Here is a 21956-nt window from a genome sequence, read left to right on the forward strand (position 1 = left end):
CATCTCTCTCTGCCAGCTTTTCTGGTTTCTGCTCACAAGTCCTACGATTCACCCCCCACCATCAGGCCAAATGACATTTCTGTTCTCCCTAGGGATCTGCTTTTCCATTCTCTTTAGAACTCCCAAGTAGAGGGGAGTGAGTGGTGAAAAACTTACTGACCTTTGGAATTCTCTCCCCTAGAGATGCAACTCAGGACTTCAGTGCTAGGGGTGCAGCTGGACTGTAAACCCCAGGAGTTGAGATAATGGGATGCTGTTTGATATCTTTGTAGTACGTAAAGCTAGACTATTAACCCCATGAGAGTAGATTTTGCTTCTGTCTTGAGTCTGCTGATATCTCTAGTGCCTAGAACAGTGCTTGGCGTATGGAATGATGCTCCTCAAATATTGGTTGAATAAATGAATGGTGAATAGATGGATAGATGGATGAATACTTAGCAAAAGTTTTACCCACAGGAGGTATTCAGTGATATTTATTGAATGCATTAGTAAAGCAAAAAAGAAAAGAAAAGAAAAATACATGAACTAATATGGGATTGAGTTAAGTAGAAAGTGATGAGTTTATTATATACATTTTAGTAGTGTTTCTTAGTTTCTTAAGGTGTCTGGATAACACACCTTAGGGGGATACTGTGGTGTGGCAGGGCATAGGCTAACTCAGAGAATTAAAATATGCATCTTGGTGCATCATTTCTTTTCAGTAGTAATATAGGATATTATCTTTTGTGTGGAAGCCAATAGATAGATTTTAGAATATAGTGCATAGTTTACATAAGTTTCTATGGAGAGTTATTCCTGACTATGCCTTCAGACCCTCTCCTTTGTTCGTAGATGTACTTTGGAAGAAATATTTGGGAACACAGATAGTGAAGATTTTATCTTATCTGGAGACTCCTATAAATGTACAGAAGATTCTGCCCCTGGTTTTGTGACAAAGAGAAAGAATGTTTCTTTTCCTTTAACATCCCTACAGTGGCATTGGAGGCCACTGGTGCATTCCACACAAACATTCCCCTTTACAGAATAGGTTGCATATGCCAATAATTTATCTTGGTACAGTAGCATGTATTTGTCTATGCAGTCATTCCATTAATATTTATTGAGTGTCTACTAGGTGAAAGGCACTGCTATGGATGCTGAGATTGAAATAGTAATGAGAATACTTTCTCTGTCCTCAAGAAATTACAGTATAGTAACAGAAGGCTCCTGTAAATGGTCGATTACCTGTGCAGAATGGTGTGGAATTGAGCAGTAGGCTTAAGCATGGGGTGCAGTGGGGACACAGAGGGAGGGCAACTGATGCACGATTGGGGTAAAAGAAAGCTGAGATCTACAGTTCATCAGTCTGAGCCCCCAATCAGGCTCTGCACTGATAGCATGGAGTCTACTTGGGATTCTCTCTCACTTCTCTCTCTGCCACTCCCTTGCTCATGCTCTCTCTCTCTCTCTCAAAATAAAGAAATAAAAAAAAATTTTTTAAAGAAAGCTGAGATCTGTAGGAGAAAAATGGACATTAGTAGGTAGGAAAGGGTGGGAGGGTATTCCTAACAGAGAGAACCTCATGTACAAAGGCTTGGAGGCAAGAAAAATAGTGTTTGGGGAACAGCAAGTAATTTAATGGTAAACTGTACATTAATATAAGTAAATATCTAGTTTTCTAATTCTGAATAGGATTTTTAAACACAAAAATGATAAAAGAAATGAAAGAAAAATTATATGTTAAATTATCTAATGTTATATTCCCCATATAAATCATCATGAATAAAATTTAAAGATAATGAGAAATCTGGAATTTAAATTCTTTTTAGTGTTTCAGCATCTTTTATGGGAGTAGGTATTACCTGTTTATGGACCACTGTATTTCTAACATTTGAACCATTGCATGACTCACGGTGATGGTTGAGTGAATGAAAAGGATCAGTGTCCTCAAAAGGTACAAAAGAGCTAAAACATATTAATAATAAACCCCTGCAAAACCTCACTAGACAAATAGTCAAGAAAACATGAATAGACACTTCAAGTTGGGAGTCATCCTTGTTCTTCCCTATTTCTTACACAGCGTATTGAATCCTTTAGCAAATCTTGTTGGCTCTCTATTCAAAGTAAATCCCAAACCTGACCATTCTCCACCATCCACACTACCATCACCCAGTATAGGCCACCACCATATCTGAGTTACTACAACACCTCCTAGCTGGTCTTCTGCTTCTCCTTCTCCTTCTACAATATCCAGACTGATATTTTAAACTGTAAATCAGAATATGTCGCTTCTTTTTCCAAAATCCCCCAATGTCTCCCCATCACACTCAGAATAAAAGTCCAAATCTTTTATATGCTTTTGCAAGGCCCTATGTGATCTTACCTTTTGGTTACCTTTCCAGTCTTACTTCTGCCAATATTACCCTACATTTCATCTGGCCACATTGGTCTTCATGCTGTTTCTGGAACACTCCGAGCACTCTCCCTCACTAGAATCTTAGTGTCTTTGCATTTGTTCTTCCCAAGCCAAAAATACTCATTTCCCAAAGAATTACATGGCTTGCTCTTTACTTGGTCAGCTCTCTGCTGAAATGTTACCTTTGCAAAGAAGCCTTCCCTCACCAACTTACATAAAATAGCATGCCTCCCCATTATTCTCTATATATTAGTTTTTTTTTCTCTTAACCATTTGACCCTTTCTGCTTTACTCTGTATAGAACATATAAAAAGAGTGAAAGATGTAGACCCAGAAAATTCCTAAACATGTGAGTGTGGAATAAGGATCCCTTTTATTCCCTTTCCATCCCTAGGCACCAGAGAGAAGCATATGTAAACTTCTCTGGAAGGATGCATTTTTAATCCTAGGCATCAAAGAAATACTAGATTTATAGTTCAACTACCAGGTCACAATTTATTTTTTTTATTTAAAAAAATGTTTTATTGGAGAGAGAGAGGGAGTGTACATGCCTGAGCAGGGGAGAGGGGGCAGATGGAGAGGGAGAGAGAGAGAGAGAGAGAGAGAGAGAGAGAGAGAATCTCAAGCAGGCTGTATGCTCAGCATGGAGCCCAATGTGGGGCTCGATCCCATGACCCTGGGATCATGACTTAAGCCGATATCAAGAGTCAGATGCTTAACCAACTGAGCCACCCAGGCACCCCAGTCACAGTTTAAAAAGTACAGAATTCATAAGAAGCCATTAAAAGTGAGAGGTAGCAAAAACCACAAACTGTAGTATCAGATGTTCAAATTCATATGTTAAAAAATTTTGGTGCAAAATATGAAATAAATATGTTGAATATGATTCTTTAAAAGGAAGGAAATACTGACAGTATAATGTAGGAAGAACAGACTATCAAAAATAATCAGGTAAATGTAATAAACAATCAAATAGAAACTTCAGAAAGGAAAGCATCTAATTAGAAGGCCTAACTAGAAAGCAGATAAATATAGTTAAAGAAAGCATTAATGTGTTAGAAGACTCTGAAGAAATTATACACATTGTTGCAAAAACTAAAAGGAAGATGGTAAATATAACAGGTTAAGAGATACTAGGGAGAGAGGAGGAGAAACACATGTCTGATAGTAGTTCCAGAAAGAGGGCCTAGAGAGAATGAAGAGTGAATATTCACAAAGCTGTTGGTGAGAATTTTCCAGGACTGTTGCAAGGACTCTGATATTCAGATTCAGAAGGTTCAGTGAATCTGAGCAGGATAAATGAAAAGGAATCAACGTATAGACACATTATGGTAAAACACGAAAGGGAAAGAGAATATCTTAAAAGAAGTGACAATTAGAATCGGTAATTCACTTCAAAACAGAAAAGAAAAAAGAAAATGGAAGCCATAAGGAAATGGGATTATATATTCAAAGTGTTGAGAGAATATAATTGTAACCTAAAATTTCATACCCACAAACACTCATGTTTTCAAAAATGGAGACAAGATAAAGCATTCACAATGTGGCACATTTACTACCTACAGATCTTCACTAAGAGGTGCTCTGAAGGATGTAGTTCAATGATAGTGAAAATGATCCCAGAATGAATATCTGAAGATCTAGGAAAAAAATAGGAAGCAAAAAGAATAGTCAAATGTGAGTAAATTTCAACAAACACTGAATTCAAAAATTAATAATATAAAATTTATGGGATTAAAAAAGCCAAAGATACAACTGAAATACAACAGTAGTACAGGAATCAGAAAGGAGTGGTCAGAGTTAAACATTCCAAGTTACTTGAATTATTTGGGGAAAAGGCAAATAGATTGAGTAATTGTATTTTATTAAGTAAAACATTTACTTAAAGATTGTGGGATAACTATTAGAAGTTTAGAAATACAGCCTGTACTTTCAAATTAATAAAAAGAGAAAAAAAAACAATGAGAAAAAAATTTGAACCTATACTGAATCTAAAGGAAAGCAACAGAGGAATAAAAATGAAAAGGAAAAGAAACATTAAAAATAGAATAAGTAAAAAAAGTCTAAAATAGAAAAAATTAAATTATATCAGTAATCACAAAGCCTGCAAGTGAACTAAACACTCCATTTAAGAGATAGATTATTAAGGTGGATTTCTTAAAGAACCTATGTTATTTTTATAGGAAATACATGCAACATAAGGACACAGATTGAAAAGCAAATAATTTTTAAAATGCATTAGGTAAGTAGAAAGTTGGTGTGGCTATATTTATAGCAGAGAAAAGTTCTTTTGGGGGAAGAAAGCATAATCAGAGATAAGTATGATCACTGTATTAAAGCCTCATTCTCTGGATATATGCCTTCAAATAACATAGCTTCAGGACATAGAAAATGAAAATTGACAGACTTCAAGCAGAAATGGACAAATCAACTATTTTAATGAGAGATTTAAACTTCTTTTAGAAATTCGTAGATCAAACAGATAAGAATCTCGAAAACATGGACAGCACAATTACCTGGCTAGATCTAGTGGCACATGGGGAGCACTCTAGCCAACAACTCAAGATTACATATTCTTTATGCATATTTTTAAGTACCCATGCAAAATTAAAAAATTAAGAACAACAAAATAAATCCGAACAAAATATATACAGGGAAAAAATAAAAATAAGTATAGAAATCTGCAAAACAAAAGACAAAGAAACCTCAAGAACACCACCAAAAAACACATATGGCAGGACTGGCATATAGTGGGTACTTGGTACATATCTTTCTGTTCATTGAATAAAAAGCAATAGAAGACTATAAACGTGTGTACATGAAAAGGTTTGAAATTCACCAAATAGTGATTAAATCTGAGTTGGTCAGTCTTAGGTTATCCTGCTTTTTTTCTTTGTTCTTTTCTGTATTTTCTGAGCTCTCTGTATGTATTTCCCTTACAATTTTATGAAAACACATTATTTTGAAATAAAAGTAAGTAGATTTTTGCAGAGATGGACTAGAGAGAGGATTAAATGTCCCTGACAACACCTCTGGTCAGTGGGGTGGGAAGGTGCAATGTAAGACCACACTTCAGAGGTCCTTCGCTCCCTACTACATGGATGACTTTAAGTGTAATCCCTTTGAACCCGTTCTCCAAGTGGCAACAATAAAGCCTTCCTCAAAGAAGTACTCAGATAGGTGACCCCATGCAAAGCACTTAGTACAGTGTCTCATACTGCAGACGTTCAATAGCCCTTTTCCTTTCCCTGCTTGAGGAAGCAGGCTTAGGGAAATATCCCTCTCCATTTCTAAGGAATATACCCTGAGTGGAAGGCAAATTCGATCAGTCTGGAATATGCAACTGGATGAAAGCTTCATATGTGAAATTATATTTGTGCCCTCCTGGAGAGCCAAGAAAATTAAGAAATGAACCAAGAAATTCATCTCCTTTATTAGATGTAAGAATGAAGGTGCAGTATTATCATTTCCTTGTGATAGTCATATCTAATAGTTCTGAAACCAATTCACAGTATTCATGTCAGACTTATTTTATGAGACATTTAACCATTGCTAAATTAAATTTCATAGGAGAATGTGCCTATATAACTCCTCTGGAGTTACAGAGATAGAAATCTGACCCATCATTTCTATTTTCACGGAAAACCATTTAGCAGAACTTTGTTCCAGTAGAAGTGTTTATTGAGTTGTAAGCCTAACACAGTTCACTGGCTGCATGTATTTCCACACTGACATTTTTCTCAGTGCAGATTTGCATCAGTTCATTAGTACTGACAGCAGATGGTAGTACTTTCACACAAATTTACCTTCTGAATTGATCTAAGAAATGTCACTAAAAAGATCCTGACAGTTTTGATGTTCTTCCATTTCTGAAAATGGTATGTTAAACAAATAAGGTGTAGGGTTTTAGATTTTTTTGAACTCTAGCTCATAATTCCTAAACTAAAAATGAAAGACGGCTTTCATCTCTGATTCTGGCTGTCTGAAGGAGAAAGTAGAAAATGCAGATAATGTTTCCTGATGGCATGAACCTTAAAAAATCTCCAGTGCAGAAAAATGGCTTTTGGAGAATATTATCCAGATTGATTGTCTACACTGATAAGACACCTCAAATTATTTGTAAATTCTCTACCGTAACTTTGAATATAAATTGTTTGGCTTGCAGGATTAGCTGATTGAATGTTACTGAAAAAATAGTATCAGCTCAGGTCATAAGGCTCACTTTGAATTCTGTCACTTCTGCAGCATTAACATATCGCTAAGATTAGCCACATTTTAAAACTATAGATTTGCCATTAGTTAGGGTTAAATCATTATAAAATTGTCAGACAAGAAGACTTAATATTTGCTAAGTAAACGATGAGGGAAGATATGAATTCTAATCACATCGGGAAAACTTTTTACTTTTCTATATTGTATAATCATTATTATATTCATAATGACTTAAGGCCTGTATTCAGTAGTCTTATATATTTAGAAGCCAGGATTTTTGAGTATTTTAAAAATTAATTTTCCATCCGTATCTGAGAAGTGATTAATGATTTGGTTAGTTTGCCACAACTAAGAGAAGCTGACACACTTGAGAAAGCATTGGGTGTCGGCCATATACAGTTTAACCATGGAAGTGATTATGGATGCTTTTGACACACTGCTAGAAGAGTGGCCATGATTAGCAACATATTTAAGGGATTTATTTAACAACAAAAAGGAGCTTTTCGGTTCTAAATGCTCTCAAAATCAAGGGACCCTGTTTTATTTTATTCATAACGCTTATTATTTTCTGGATTATTTTGTCTATTTATTTGTTCTATAAATTTATTGGCTGTCTCCTGCACTGGCATGAAAGTTCCCTGGGATCAGGGACTTTGTTTATCTTTGCAATACAGTGATCTCTATTACTATATCCAGAACTGTTCCTGGCAGACACATAAGACATGATCAGTAGATACGTGTTGAATTAATAAATACTAGTTTAAGGCATATAAGGAGAGCCAGAATCAAGCTGGACGGGAAGACTTGCTATAGGCATAACACATTTGGGCTCTGACCCTAGGCTCTGCTTAGATTCGAATGGGAAGGAGGGGTGGGAAGAGAGCAGGAAAGAGGGAGCCCAGGCTCTGCTGTAAGAGTCAGGCCACTAGGCAGACTCTGGAGATGGCGCTCAGGAGACATACACTGCCCCATACCCAGTGGATACCCCAGCCCTCAGCACACACATACATCCCCAAATATCCATACCCAGCGTCTCCAATACACGGTGGAATGGTGCCTCTGTTTCCTGTGAGCAGGTGTGTGCACATGCACACCAACATGAGTGTTTGGGGGTTGGAGGGTAGAGTTAGCAGCAACAACCACACGTAATTCTTTCCATGGATGCTCTGAGTTCAGCTTCTCCTTGGACTGGCTGACAAGAGGAGAAGAAGCCAGGAGAAGAAGCTAGGCCCCTAGTCCAAATCCAGCCAACAGGCTTGTTTTATTTGGCCCACTCTATGTTTAAAAAAAAAAAAAAAAGTGCCAAAATTTAAATTTAGGAGATTTTACATAAAAATCTGGATTGCTAGGTTATTTTGACAAATGGGAAGACCTGGCACACTGAACCTACATTCCCACATGGCACAATTGGCTGGAGCAGAGTAGCAAGCCTAGCCTTGGCTGGGCACACTCTCCATTTCCCCACAGTCCCTGTCACCTGCTTGTGTATTTAACTGACCTCGCTCCTTCACGCTACCTGTGTGATCTTTGTAGGTATCTGTCCCAGTTTGCTTGGCCAGCTATAACAAAATACCACAGATTGGGTAGTTTACACACAACGGAAATTTATTTTTTACAATTCTGAAGTCCGAGATCAGTATACCAGCCTGTTCTCATAAGGACGCTCTTTCGGGTCACACACTTCTTGTGTCCTCACATGGCAGAAGGGGGTGAACTAGCAATCAGGGGGCGGGATCTCTTTTATAAGGTCCAAATTCTCATTCCTGAGGGCTCTACCCTCATGACCTAATCACTTCCTAAAGGCCCAACCTCCTGTAATACCTTCACACCGGGCTTTAGGATTTCAACATATGAATATGGGGAGATGCAAACATTCAGACCATAGCAGTATTTGAGTTTACAGTCTTTGGCGTAGTTGTGAATCTACAATGTAAACGATCAATAAATTTATTGTTATAATTGTTTTTGCATTGTTACAATTTGTGCGTGGATCACTCACGACATAGAAATCTCCTAGGGCTCCCCATTGTTGGCCAAATTATGTCCACATCACTACACTGGCAGCAGTCTGACCTGTATCTTGGATCCAGTCATTCTCCTATGAAGGCAGTGGCGTTGCATCAAGTGAGTTTTGATTTACAGAAACGGCCCAATAAGCTTGGGAGAGACAGAAGGATAGAAACAGATAAACAGAGGAAACTCAGAAAGAGACAGACAGAAGTACAACAATTTAAATAATGCAAGCCATTCTCCTGCTTCCTCTCCCCTCCCCTACCATTCTACCCACTGAACATGTGCCTGTTGGCACCGAAGTGATGCTTGAAACAATCAACACATTGGCAAAGTTTATGTAAAAAAAAAAAAAAAAGTGTGAAAGATTTTGGTTCCCTTACAATGAGGCGAATGAAATACGTTATTCACGTGGTCAGGCTACTGGGCTTCACAGACAGCCTTGAGGAAAAACTGGAGAATAATTACAGGCCATAGAGTAACATTAGTTGACAAAGAGAGGAAACTGATAAAATTTGTCTACAGTTGGTATTGTGTAAACAAAACTGTGTACCCTTCTATACTTTATCAATTCATAACTTCTTATCATGTGTGGATTATGAATTATATTTCAAAAACTGAAATTGATCTGTATCTTAATTTAGTAACTTGGAATTTAAAGCAAACTTTTATTTTAACAAACCAGATTGTGCGTTTTAACTTTTTCAAAGTAACTCACACTGGCATCCTGGACCAACTCTGATTCCTACAGGAGCATCCAATACTTGGGCAGCCTTTTTTTGTACTTCATCCCTGCAAGACGGATGAATTCATGACTCCTGTGTTAAAGAATTCTCAAAAAATCAATAGGTAAGAAACACCATCAAGATACATTGGCTTTTACTCTTATTTTAAAAGTGTAAATCTTTTTATGTGACTCTAAAAGCCACGCTAAAAAAGAAATATTTTTTGTAATAATAATAATGGCTAATGTTTATTGATTTTTACTGTGTGCTAGGCACTGTTCTAAGTATTTTAGATATATTAAGACATTGGATTTTTATAACACCCCATGAGCTAATTTCCATTATTTTACCCAGTTTACAGAAGAGGAAGCTAAAGCACAGAGGAATTAAATGACTTGGCCAAGTTCACACTGCTAGTTAGATGGTAGAACTGGGATTTGAACCCAGGCATTTGTGCCTCAGAGCCATGCTCTTAACCACTGCACTATGCTACCTTAGCAAATGCTGTAAATTTTAAGTGTAAAATTGGAATCATCAAGGGGAGTCAGGAGTCCCAGTGCCTTGACTCCCCTTTTAACTACCTTACTGGGGATCCTCAGTCCCTTTGGACCTCAAGTTCCTGTCAAGTAATGGAGCTGATATTTGGAAATGCTAGAATTCCACATGGTGGGCACATATCTTTGAAGACAGCTCATCTCTTCTGTTGGTAACTGATTTTCTACCACTCACCCAACTGCAATGGAAACATGAGAGTTTCCTGTTTTTTCACTTGTTTCCTAGGAGTGTCAACTACATCACATCTTGGCTGAGCGTTGTAGGGCCAGTTGTTGGGCTAAATCTACCTCTGAGTTATGCCAGAGCAGCTTCTGAGGATGAATGAAATGTCCATCAACAAGGTAAAAAGGAAAGCGCGCATTGAATGGTTTGCCAAGACAAAGACCCTGTTATCTCTGTTACACTCAGGGTCTTCACTGGCCCCATCAAATGTTAAGTCTTCTTTCATCTTTAATAGGCTGAACATGGACTGTTTGTTTAGGTTTTCAGCCAGGCAGGGCCCCGTCGTTTAGGAAGCATTGGACTTTGCTACAATAACACTCACCCAAACACAGGAGTGGATGGCTTTATTTCAGAATTGTAATAATTCTTTATTGCTCAGTTAACTTTCTTTTATTCTCTTGGCTTTTGTTTTGTTTTTGTTCTTAACTTTCTTCTGTTGAGCCAAAGAACTTAGAAAATTGTGGCATGAAGGACACCAAAAGTATACTTGGCCAGCCCCGGTTTTAATAGGACAAATACCGTGCAATATTTCGACTCACCAAGACTTTGACATGGATTATTTTTTCTATTGGAAGCAAATGTCTGTAGTAACTGATATACTGTATACCTAATCTGGAAGAATTTTTGGTTTGGATTTGCTTGTTTTGTTTTTCATTTTAACTTGACCAGGGGTTGAAACTAAGACAAAATGTAATTGTCTCTTTAGACAATCTAGATCGGTGTCTATCAATGAGGAATGTACTTTAGAATCACCTGTGGATCTTTTATGACTATGAATGCTTGGGGCTATCTTCTGAAACAGCCTCACTGGGGTGGTTCTGACCCACCTGCTTCTGGAGAACCTCTGATCTGGACGTACCTTTAGTGTGGCATTTATTTGTATTGTTTTGGTCTCCCAATAGGCCTTTTCCAGTTCTGTATGAGCTCCAGCAAGCCTGACTTACTTCCTACCATTTGTCTGGACTTTGCTCCAGGCCTCCTGGTTGTTAAGAACATCTAGGAGACATTTGTTCACGAGACAGCCCACTTGGAGGAAGCCATGGGGTGAGGGGGTTATCTACTGGCCGATCACAGTAGACTGTGCCTGCACTCATAGTCTGTAGGTTCGAGGCTGAGCTCTCACACCGGGAGTGGAAGTAGAGAATGGGTTAATTCAAACTGCTAGAAAAGCTAAAAGTAAATTTTAAAATGCTGAGCTGCACATATTCATGCTGGGATGAGAGCCTGCTTACATGCTTGCTGGGCATTTTGGTATTTACCACTTAACATCTTTTCAACTTCTGCAGGGATTTTCATCACCCACCACTCCCCCCCCCCCCCCCCCATCCACTCTCCCTAATGTAAACACAGATTTCTCAGCAAGTCATATCTCAGACCATGTCATTTCTGGGGTAAAAAGACTAAATAAATTATAATAATGTGTCATCTGGATGATGTACTCATTTGGAAATATTAGTTATCCTTTGCTACCAGATTCTGAGGGATAGTATCAATCACATAGGGACAATGTTTTTGTTGGTGTCAGAGTTGTTTCCAAGTTAATTTTTTTTTGGTCTGCTTGATGAAGACCTTAAAATTCATCAGTGGCAGAAAATAATTCTGAAAAGCTCTTGTAGGTTGTAGAGACCACTCCCCCCAGATAGATATCTCTGCTCAGGCAGCTCTATTTCTTTTCAGAATAGTTTTTGCTTTAAAAAAACTTAATTTTTGATTGATAAAAATTTCCATTTTTAAGAATGCAGCTACATAACAGACTGTTATCCCAACAGTTATAAAACATTAGAAAATATTTTGTTTTGTCAAAGTAACAGCTCTTTCTCTGCAATATGAGGATTTTTCCTCCGGGTTTCTTCTCCAGTTAATATAATGCAAAACTCCTTCAATCAGAAATAGTGCTGGTTAAAGCTACCAAACAGTATCCTAAACTGCTTTTGTGTAGCCTTAGAACACTTACTTCACCTCCTTGGTCCTCAGCTATGTGATTTGTGAGACCGACTGTAATTCTTGGTCTGTGAAATAGAAGTGTTGAATTCTAGACTGTGAGGTTGGTGAGCTGCCAGATGTGTGACTTGGGCTAAATTTCCTAATCTCCTTTAGGCTTTTGCCATTTCTATTTTTAAAAAGCCCATTAACATCCATCCTACTCACCTACCAAGAGCAGGAAGGAGATCAAAATGCTAAGTCAACCTGAATGTGCTTCATAACCAACATAATGCCACAAGAGTAAGGGTGATCTGGGATAATTAGCCCCAGCTCCTATCTAGTGTCAGCATACATTCTCCCTCCGCCCCTCCCACCTTGTTTCCCAACACAAATGGGCCCCACCCCCCCATCAGGCAAGTTGTCTCCACCCACATCCTTATCTGAGTGTTGTTCTTGCTGGCTCCCACCTGGAAATGCTTCCTTCTCCATCTCTCTACTCAATTCTCAACCTAGTCTATATAATTCACTCTTACAAAGCCATCTCTGACCACCATAGCTCCCACTGGTCAACCTCTCCCTTCATTACTCACTGCACTTAGTCATAGTAGCATTTAATTTTCTCCCTTTCACTCTGATCGCCTCCTTAATGATGGATAATAAAATAACTTACCCACTTTCTTTGGTATGTTATAAGGTAGCATGCACATGAGAGTTGTTGTCTGCCCTTTGTAAGTGATCCAGGGAAGGCTCTCAGTCTGGGGATTGGGCCAGCAGCTGTGTTGATCATTTGATACTATAGCCTACAGACTGGGGGATAAAAAAACCCAAACTAACCATCTTCCTAACACAGATGTATTAAAATAAAGATGTATTAAAGTAAAGGAAGTTAAAACTGGGTTTTTGTATCCATTTTTCCCGAGATACGTATAGTTTTTATTCATACTCTCAAGATATTAGAAAATGGAGATCTGCATTGTCAGAACCAGCTCTTACATAATTCAAACAGCTGATATTCCAGTGAGTTGGGTTTTTTAAGGATTAAAATGTGAGAATAAGAATATGCAAATAATCAGTCCAGCAGATACCAACTGAGTTTCTCTTGTGTACCTAGCCCGGTGTTAGTGGCCAGGGATGACAAACAGAAAGACATGACCCTGGCTCATAAGAATGCCACAGTCCAGTGAAAAACACAGACAAGAAGAAGACTCAGGGACAGTAGGATGTGTGCTGTGGCAAAGGTGTGGAAAGCCAGCGCCCGGGAAGGTTTGCAGAAGAGGAATGTGAGTGGACCTGTGAAAAATCTAAGATTTAGCCAGGTCAAGAATGGAGGAAAGACCTTGAAAATGCATGGGGAACTGGCAAAGAGTGAGGCTGGCTCAAAGGACTGGGGCCAGGTCTGGAGGAGATTTATTGCCACACTGAGAATTTGTTTCTGGCCTAAAAAACAGAAAGAACCACTGAGGGAATGCAAGTAGAAGAGTTGAAATGATCACTCTTGCATTTTGGAAAGATCCTGTATTTTTTAAATGATGATTGTATATAACTAGTCACACAACTACTTTGTCAGTTTTTATCACAAGCAGGTACTGGCCCACAGGCTCTAGAAGGTAGGAGTGCATAAAGGGCTGGGGGTATGCCAAGGATATTTTTCAGTTTTTACCCAGGACCTTCCGAAACCAAACCTGCCAGTGCCTGGAATGCCTGTTTCCTGGCTGTGTTACCTGGGGCAAGTCACTGCACCTCTCTGAGCCTCTCTTTCCTAATGTATTAAATGGAAGGAAGTGTATTAGATCACTAATTAGTTATTAGTTTATGACTAGTATATATGTATATTTTTTATGAAATAGAATATGTCTGGGAAACATTCCCTGTGTTATCTTCTTTACTCTCATACTACTACACTCACCACACTTCTGACTCTAGATGTGTAAGTTTTTCACACATCAAATGATCCTGCAGTAGCAACTGGTGTCCTGCAATTCAGTTCAGTTTTGATACCATCTGCCTGGAATTAGCACCACAAGACCTCCCCATGTAAGACCCCAGGTTGTCACAAGTCCCAGGTTGTCACCTATATTTCTGACTGACCAACTATAAACCAAGGTTGCCATGACCTCCTCCTTGGGTTCAGTAATTTGCTAGAATGGCTCATAACATTTAGGGAAACACTTACGTGTACCGGTTGATTATGTAACAAAGGATACGATACAGAATACAGATGAACAGCCAGATGAAGAGCTACGTAGGGCAAGGCCTGGAGAGTCCCAGGTGCAGGAGCTTCTGTCCACCTGGAAGCTCTCTCAAACTCGTACTTTTGGGATTTGATGGAAATGTCATCATGAAGGCATGAATGATCACGAACTCTACTTCTAGCCCTTCCCCTCTTCCCAGAGGATGGAGAACAGGTCTGAAAGCCCCAAGCTTCGAATCAGACCTTGGTCTTTCTGGTGACCAGCCCCCATCCTGAAGCTGTTCAAGAGCCCACCAAGAGTCAGCTCCTTATATCAAAAGACACTCCTATCACCCAGGAAATTCCAAGGGATTTAGGAAGTCAGTGTCGGGAGCCAGAATCAAAGACCAAGTATTAGAAGAAATGCTCCTCATGTTCTCATCGCTTGAGAAATCACAAGGGTTTAGGAGCTCTGTGCCAGAACTGGGGGCAGATATATAAATAAATATATATATTTAAATATTTATATATTCTATTATTTAAAAATATATGGAAAAAATAGGTCGCACATGGTAAGGATATTACTGTTTGGTGAAACTTTGGCTTCAGCTATATATACATATAATCTGTTTATATGGGTGTGTATTTCTGCGCGTGCAAGGAAATATATTTCTAACTCCAGGAAACAGAGATTTGAAAACTAATGGACAAATAAGCTCCCTTCCAATTCTAAGACCCTCTGATTCCCCCCTTATACTGCTGACCAGTAAGTTGATGAAGGTTGTTCCAGAAGGATATAGGCAGTACTTAACTACTATTGTGCCCATGGAACTGAGCTATTTAAATATGCACATAGGTCCTTTTATAGGGCTTGTCTGTAAAAGTGCTTTCACATTTTTATTCTTAAATGTTGTAGTGTTCTTTCAAGCAGTACTGCAGTGTATAAAGCCCTTGCTTTTAACTTTTGTGTTGTCAATAGCGGCACCTAGTGGTAAAATAGCCCTATTGCAAGTATCCTGTATTCTAAGCTGTTAAAACTGAAAGTGATTTTACAGATCACCAAGTCCCATTTTATAAATTATAAAAAACAAACTGGAAACTCACATTTTTTTCCTACCCTGAAATATACTTTACATGAGAATAAATAAATCCTATGGCTGACTTATTATTTCTTGCATTACTTTGATGCTTTTTAAAAAAAAATTTTTTTTATGTTTATTTATTTTTGAGAGAGATAGAGACAGAATGCAAGTGGGTTAGGGGCAGAGAGAGAGGGAGACACAGAATCTGAAGCAGGCTCCAGGCTCTGAGCTGTCAGCACAGAGCCTGACGCGGGGCTGGAACTGATGAACTGTGAGATCATGACCTGAGCCAAAGTCGGATGCTCAACCGACTGAGCCACCAGGCGCCCCAATGCTTTTTTTTTTTAAGTTTATTTATTTATTTTGAGAGAGTCAGAGACAGCACAAGTCGGGGAGGGGCAGAGAGAGAGACTCCTAAGCAGGCTCTACACTGCCAGTACAGACCCTGATGCAGGGCTCAGACTCAGGAAACCACAAGATCATGACCTCAGCTGAAACCAAGAGTCATACGGTTAACCAACTGAGCCACCCAGGTGCCCCTGAAGCTTTTCAGTACCCAGAAGTCAGTTACAACTGAGGCAGAAATCTAAGCATACTCTGATAGGTTAATGGGAATTCATAGTTCAGTGTATCCACAGCCTTTGGTGCATTATTATTTACACATGCATGCCAGATTGGGGTTTAGCATGGTGCCTGACACATGGTAATTACTCAACAAATCTTTGTGGAATATTTGTATATGTGGCCGAATACTGAGGGGGGAAGGCTCCCATGGCCTTTCTGCAGGCACGAGGACCTGGACCTGCTTTCCTCTTTTGGGAACTGCATCCCACTCTTTGCCTTGAGAAGACTTCTTCCCCTGACACCAGCAGCAGAGTAGGACGTGGTCTCCTCCATCCCTTTCTTCAGTAGATTCAAAGAGAGAGAATACCCAGGCCCTTACCTACTTACTAATAGGGAAATGGCTAAATCGAATGTGATGCTGGATAGCAGTTAAGGGGAATGAATTGAATCATCCAATCTCAAAACAGGGAGTTCTCATAAATAGATTGTTGAGTTAAAACAGAAAGCAAAAACTAGATGATAAATATGCAAGCAACTTAACACAACTTATAAAAACTATATACCAATTCCACATATTCTTTATAGTACATATACAGTATATGTATGTAAAACCATTAAAAATGATCTAGAAGGACACACACCAAACTTGTAAGAATGGTTACCTCAAACTGAAGAGTGGGAACTTGGATTGGAAGAAATCGAAGACTGGCTCTTTTTGTAATGCTATACTTATCTAGCCTTAGCCTATAAAACTAAAATCCATTTTTATTTATTTATTTTTAATTTTTTTAATGTTTATTTATTTTTGAGAGAGAGAGAGAGACAGAGACAGAATGCAAGTGGGGGAGGGGCAGAAAGAAAGGGAGACACAGAATCTGAAGCAGGCTCCAGGCTCTGAGCTGTCAGCACAGAGCCCTACATGGGGCTTGAACTCACAGACCACAGGATCATGACCTGAGCCAAAGTTGGGCACTTAACCGACTGAACCACCCAGGCACCCCTAAAATTCATTTTTAGAAAAGATTTTTGTCCTAATGAATAACTTGGAAGCCACAGAAACATTTGAAGGCGAACATTTCAAATGTGCTTAAGTGGAAATCACCCATGGATAACTGCAATTAAAATTTTGCTGTATTTCCTCATACTAGTTTGGACATATTTAATTAGGATCATTCCATATATAATTTTACATTCTTATTTTTCCCATATAACATTATATTGACAGCATTATCCCATGTCATTTGACATCCTTTGAAAAACCAACTTACAATGACTAGTATATCTTCTGTATCAAAATGTACCAAATAATTCTATCGGACGTTTAGGTTGTTTCTAATTCTTCTCTGTTTATTTAACATACATTCATTAAGCACATACTTCCTGCGTGGTCAGGACCTGTGCTAGGGATATAGTGGTCAGTAAGGTAGACAAAGCCCCTCCCTCAGAGATCTAATGCAGTAAGAAATGTGTGCAGAAGCAGTTGCTTTAGGTTATACTGTTACTAAGGGAATGAACAGATCAAAGGATATGAAATGTCTTAAGACTTTTGATTCATGTCCCTAAATTTTTCACTACTAAGGCTATATGATTTACATTCCCAGCAGTAGTCTGTGCTTTACTTTCCCTAAAATCTTTGAAAATAATTTTATTTTATTTTACTTTGCTTTTATTACTGAGCTGACCCTTTTTTTCTTTATGTCTTGCTAAATTTTGCATAGATTCTCAGCTTACTTCTTCTAGTAGGCTATGCATTTCTCAGTGTTGCTAGAGTTAGTTTTCCAGCTTTTTTATTGTCCATTTAATTGCCCCAAATCTCTGTTTTGCTTCCATCAGAGCTGACTGTCCATATACTGGTTCTAATAAAACCAGAAAGCTGGATTTAAACAATTAGGATATGTATATTATATATATATATATTTTTTTAATATATGAAATTTATTGTCAAATTGGTTTCCATACAACACCCAGTGCTCATCCCAAAAGATGCCCTCTTCAATACCCATCACCCGCCCTCCCCTCCCTCCCACCCCCCATCAACCCTCAGTTTGTTCTCCGTTTTTAAGAGTCTCTCATGCTTTGGCTCTCTCCCACTCTAACCTCTTTTTTTTTATTCCTTCCCCTCCCCCATGGGTTTCTGTTAAGTTTCTCAGGATCCACATAAGAGTGAAAACATATGGTATCTGTCTTTCTCTGTATGGCTTATTTCACTTAGCATCACACTCTCCAGTTCCATCCATATTGCTACAAAGGGCCATATTTCATTCTTTCTCATTGCCAGGTAGTACTCCATTGTGTATATAAACCACAATTTCTTTATCCATTCATCAGTTGATGGACATTTAGGCTCTTTCCATAATTTGGCTATTGTTGAGAGTGCTGCTATAAACATTGGGGTACAAGTGCCCCTATGTATCAGTACTCCTGTATCCCTTGGGTAAATTCCTAGCAGTGCTACTGCTGGGTCATAGGGTAGGTCCATTTTTAATTTTTTGAGGAACCTCCACACTGTTTTCCAGAGTGGCTGCCCCAGTTTGCATTCCCACCAACAGTGCAAGAGGGTTCCCGTTTCTCCACATCCTCTCTAGCATCTATAGTCTCCCGATTTGTTCATTTTGGCCACTCTGACTGGCGTGAGGTGATATCTGAGTGTGGTTTTGATTTGTATTTCCCTGATAAGGAGCGACGTTGAGCATCTTTTCATGTGCCTGTTGGCCATCCGGATGTCTTCTTTAGAGAAGTGTCTATTCATGTTTTCTGCCCATTTCTTCACTGGGTTATTTGTTTTTCGGGTGTGGAGTTTGGTGAGCTCTTTATAGATTTTGGATACTAGCCCTTTGTCTGATATGTCATTTGCGAATATCTTTTGCCATTCCGTTGGTTGCCTTTTAGTTTTGTTGATTGTTTCCTTTGCTGTGCAGAAGCTGCAAAAAATATATATATAATAAACCCTCACATACTTACAGAGCAGAATCAGTAATTACCAAGATTTTTGCCATATTTGCTTCATTTAACCTTTTTTAAACTTTATATTTGCTCAAACAGTTTAAAGAAAATTACAGATATTATGTCATTTGTTTTTACAGGTCCATACTGAACATTTTTTATTTGATCTATTCTATCAAGTTTTACTGCAGTCTTACATGTTATAACACCTTTGGGTTCTTATCCTCTGCTTTTGCTCCTGAGGTGAGGCTTTGCACCCTTTTTCTGATTATGCCTTTGCCAGTGACATTGGAGAACTTTTCTCTAAAATGGCCCATTGTTCCATGAGGTCAGCTGGTACCATCAAGGCAGAAGGTGAAATGTACATTTTGTAATTTCTGCAGACTGGACAATCCATCCACAGATCCTCCCCACATTGGAGACATTTCATTAATGATATCAAACCATAGACAACTTCTTGTGACTGTTCTCAACTGTGATTAAAATGGACAATTTTGTAATATGTGACAAAATCTATTCATTATTATACAGATTTAATAGCTGGTTTCTTGTGAAGGAACCCCTTTAAAAGTCTGAAGAATGTGCAGAACCCATTTTCAGAAAAATGTGTGTGTGTGTGTGTGTGTGTGTGTGTGTTTGCATATACACACCCACATAAATCACACCCACCCCTAATATATATCAGAAAATTCTGCACACAGTTGCAGGAGATTCCTAGACTCTCTAAAATCTATGAGACAAATCCTAGATCAAGAAACTTGGTCAATAAATTGCATTCACAGTGGCTTCCATATTATATCCTGATCAAGAAAAAGAGGAGAATAGTGACAGAAAGAAAAAAAAAAACCTACTTAATTATAAATAAGAAAATGTATAAAATACAGAAGGAACAAGATCAACTATTGTATATGGAATTAAGAGTTTTGGGTAAAAAAATGGAACTTACGGAGAACCTAAAGAAGGGGAAAGGGTCTTACTACCTACAAATACACACAAAACAGAGCATCAAACTATATAGAAAAAATATAAAGACATAATTAAGATTGGATAAATTCACAAAACTGATGGGGAAAAAAGTGATATGACAAAACAACCTATTTCCTATTGCTGTTTCCAAAGCAAGTGTTAATAGACAAAACATGTTTCAGCAAGTAGTGTTTCTCTCAACTGTTCTCAGCTGTGATTAAAATGCAATGTTACTTAAAATGTGGCTTACTTTGCCCACTATTGTACAGATTTAAACATTAGCTGACTGATTAAAAGTGGTAAGGAAGCATAATATATTCATAGCATCTAAACTTACTTGAAAATTTGGGTATGCTCCATATGTCCTACACTTTTAATCCAGACACGTAACTTGACCCCTTGTTTTGTTTCTAATTAACCACAGCAAAAGAGATTTTAGAAAACTAGACTCTAAAAAACAAAAAACAACAACAACAAAAACCTCGTCGCCATCAGTAGAGAACAGAATTCATGTCAATATTATCACAAAGAACCAAGCAGATCCTTGGTAGGCATGTGGAAAGTACTTTTCTGACTGGAAGATCTGAAAGAGTGATATGGGGCCATCATTTCCTCCTCCCTTCTGAGGGAGCAGCACTCCTTAGCACTAGAATTACTGTTCAAAGCTTCAGGTTGTCTGGGAAGCCGAATGTGTTACAAGGAAGGGATTCTGATGGTGCTCATCATGTGTGGCTAAAGTTCCAAGGTTCTGTGTGCGAGGGGTCCCCTCATTTTTGAAGTTACACACCACACATTAAAGGCTTGAATGACAACCTGAATGAGGTGGCCACTGGGTGTGTGCATATTTGGAAATGTTGGTTATCTGTGGTCATGAGTCCCTTCAAATGTGTCACTCTAAAAATGATTTTCACCTAATGAGACATAAAATCATGCGGTTTTAATGTTTTAATGCTTTGGTCTAGAACTCCTGTGGTCATATTATCATGACAATAAGCTTTAGAAATCCACTCATCTTTCTTACATACTAACAAACATAACATCACTTAACCAAATAATATGGACAGTGCTAGAAAGTAAGAATGCTTAGTACAACCTGCTAAGACAGTCCCTCAACTGTAGTGTCATAAGAAACGTGAGTTGAAACTTGAATGATCCATTGAAACAGATTTTATCGGTTAAAATAAAGATTATACAAGCTGCCGTTAGTGAAAATTTTATCTTAATATGTAATTTATGATGTCAGTCTCTTTTCTTGACTGTGCAAAGCTAATAAAGAAACGTTAGCTACTGGGACAACCTTGAAACAGACTGCAGGAGTGTTATCTACAGCATGACTGTTATGACCAAATCCTGCCACCAGACATGTTCCTAGAATGAAACAAAGGGAATTCATACATTTTGTAATAGGACTGCTTGTTTCATCACTTTTGAGATTAGAAAGTTCTTTATATACTTTAGATACAAGTCTTTTGTTGGGTATATGATTTGCAAATATTTTTGGCTTGTCTCTGATATGTATTTTCATCCCTTTTTTTTCTTCTCTTTTTTTGGAGAGGGAGGGAGTGGAGGAGTGGGGGAGGGACAGACAATGGAGGAGAGAGAATCTAAGGTAGGATCCATGCCCAATGAAGAGTCCAACACAGGGCTCGAACTCATGACCGCAAGATCATGACCTAAGCCAAAATCAAGAGTTGGACATTTAAGCCACCAAAGCGCCCCTGTGTTTCCCTATTTCCACCCTCTTAACAAGATCTTTCGCAGAATAAAATTTTTAATTTTGAAAAAGGCCAGTGTATTCTTTATTTTTTTCGGTGGAATGTACTTTTGATGTATTGTCTAAGAGCTCTTCACCTAACTGTAAGTCATTAAGGCTTTTCTTCTACAAGTTTTAGTTTTATATTTTATATTCATATTTTACACTCATATATTATGACCCATTTTGAATTAATTTCTGTATAAGGTGTGCAATTTGAGGTCTGTTCTTTTTTGCAAATTAAAGTCTATACTGTATACTGTAAAAACTATCCTTCCTCCATTGAATTGCTTTTGTATCTGTGTCAAAAATCAGTTTGTCTTACCTGTGTCTTTTAATGGATTCTATTTTAGTGATCTGTGTCTACCTCTTCTCTAATACCACACCCTCTTGATTACTGCAGCTATAAATTAAATCTTAAAACCAAGTTTTGTGA

General features: G+C 38.2%; 1 protein-coding gene across 22 annotated transcripts in view; it reads left to right on the forward strand.

Annotated features, from left to right (window-relative positions):
* The window catches only part of ATG10 (autophagy related 10), a 275188-nt gene that overhangs the window by 245110 nt on the left and 8122 nt on the right, over nt 1-21956 (forward strand). For 7 of the 22 annotated variants that reach the window (XM_023258050.2, XM_045033243.1, XM_006927828.5 and 4 more), the window contains 2 exons: nt 9369-9466; nt 10123-12938. The exons of 2 other annotated variants lie outside the window; for them this stretch is intronic. In XM_023258050.2, the coding sequence (XP_023113818.1) occupies nt 9369-9466; nt 10123-10222 (198 nt within the window). In that variant the 3' untranslated portion in view covers nt 10223-12938. Of the gene's footprint in view, nt 1-3960; nt 4073-4578; nt 4638-5690; nt 5848-9302; nt 9467-10122; nt 12939-13153; nt 15381-18941; nt 21948-21956 lie in introns of those variants that run through there. 13 more of the 22 variants (XM_019836227.3, XR_002160490.3, XR_006582792.1 and 10 more) reach the window with 12 other exon arrangements.

Source organism: Felis catus, chromosome A1 (assembly GCF_018350175.1).
Source record: "Felis catus isolate Fca126 chromosome A1, F.catus_Fca126_mat1.0, whole genome shotgun sequence".
NCBI lineage: Eukaryota > Metazoa > Chordata > Mammalia > Carnivora > Felidae > Felis > Felis catus.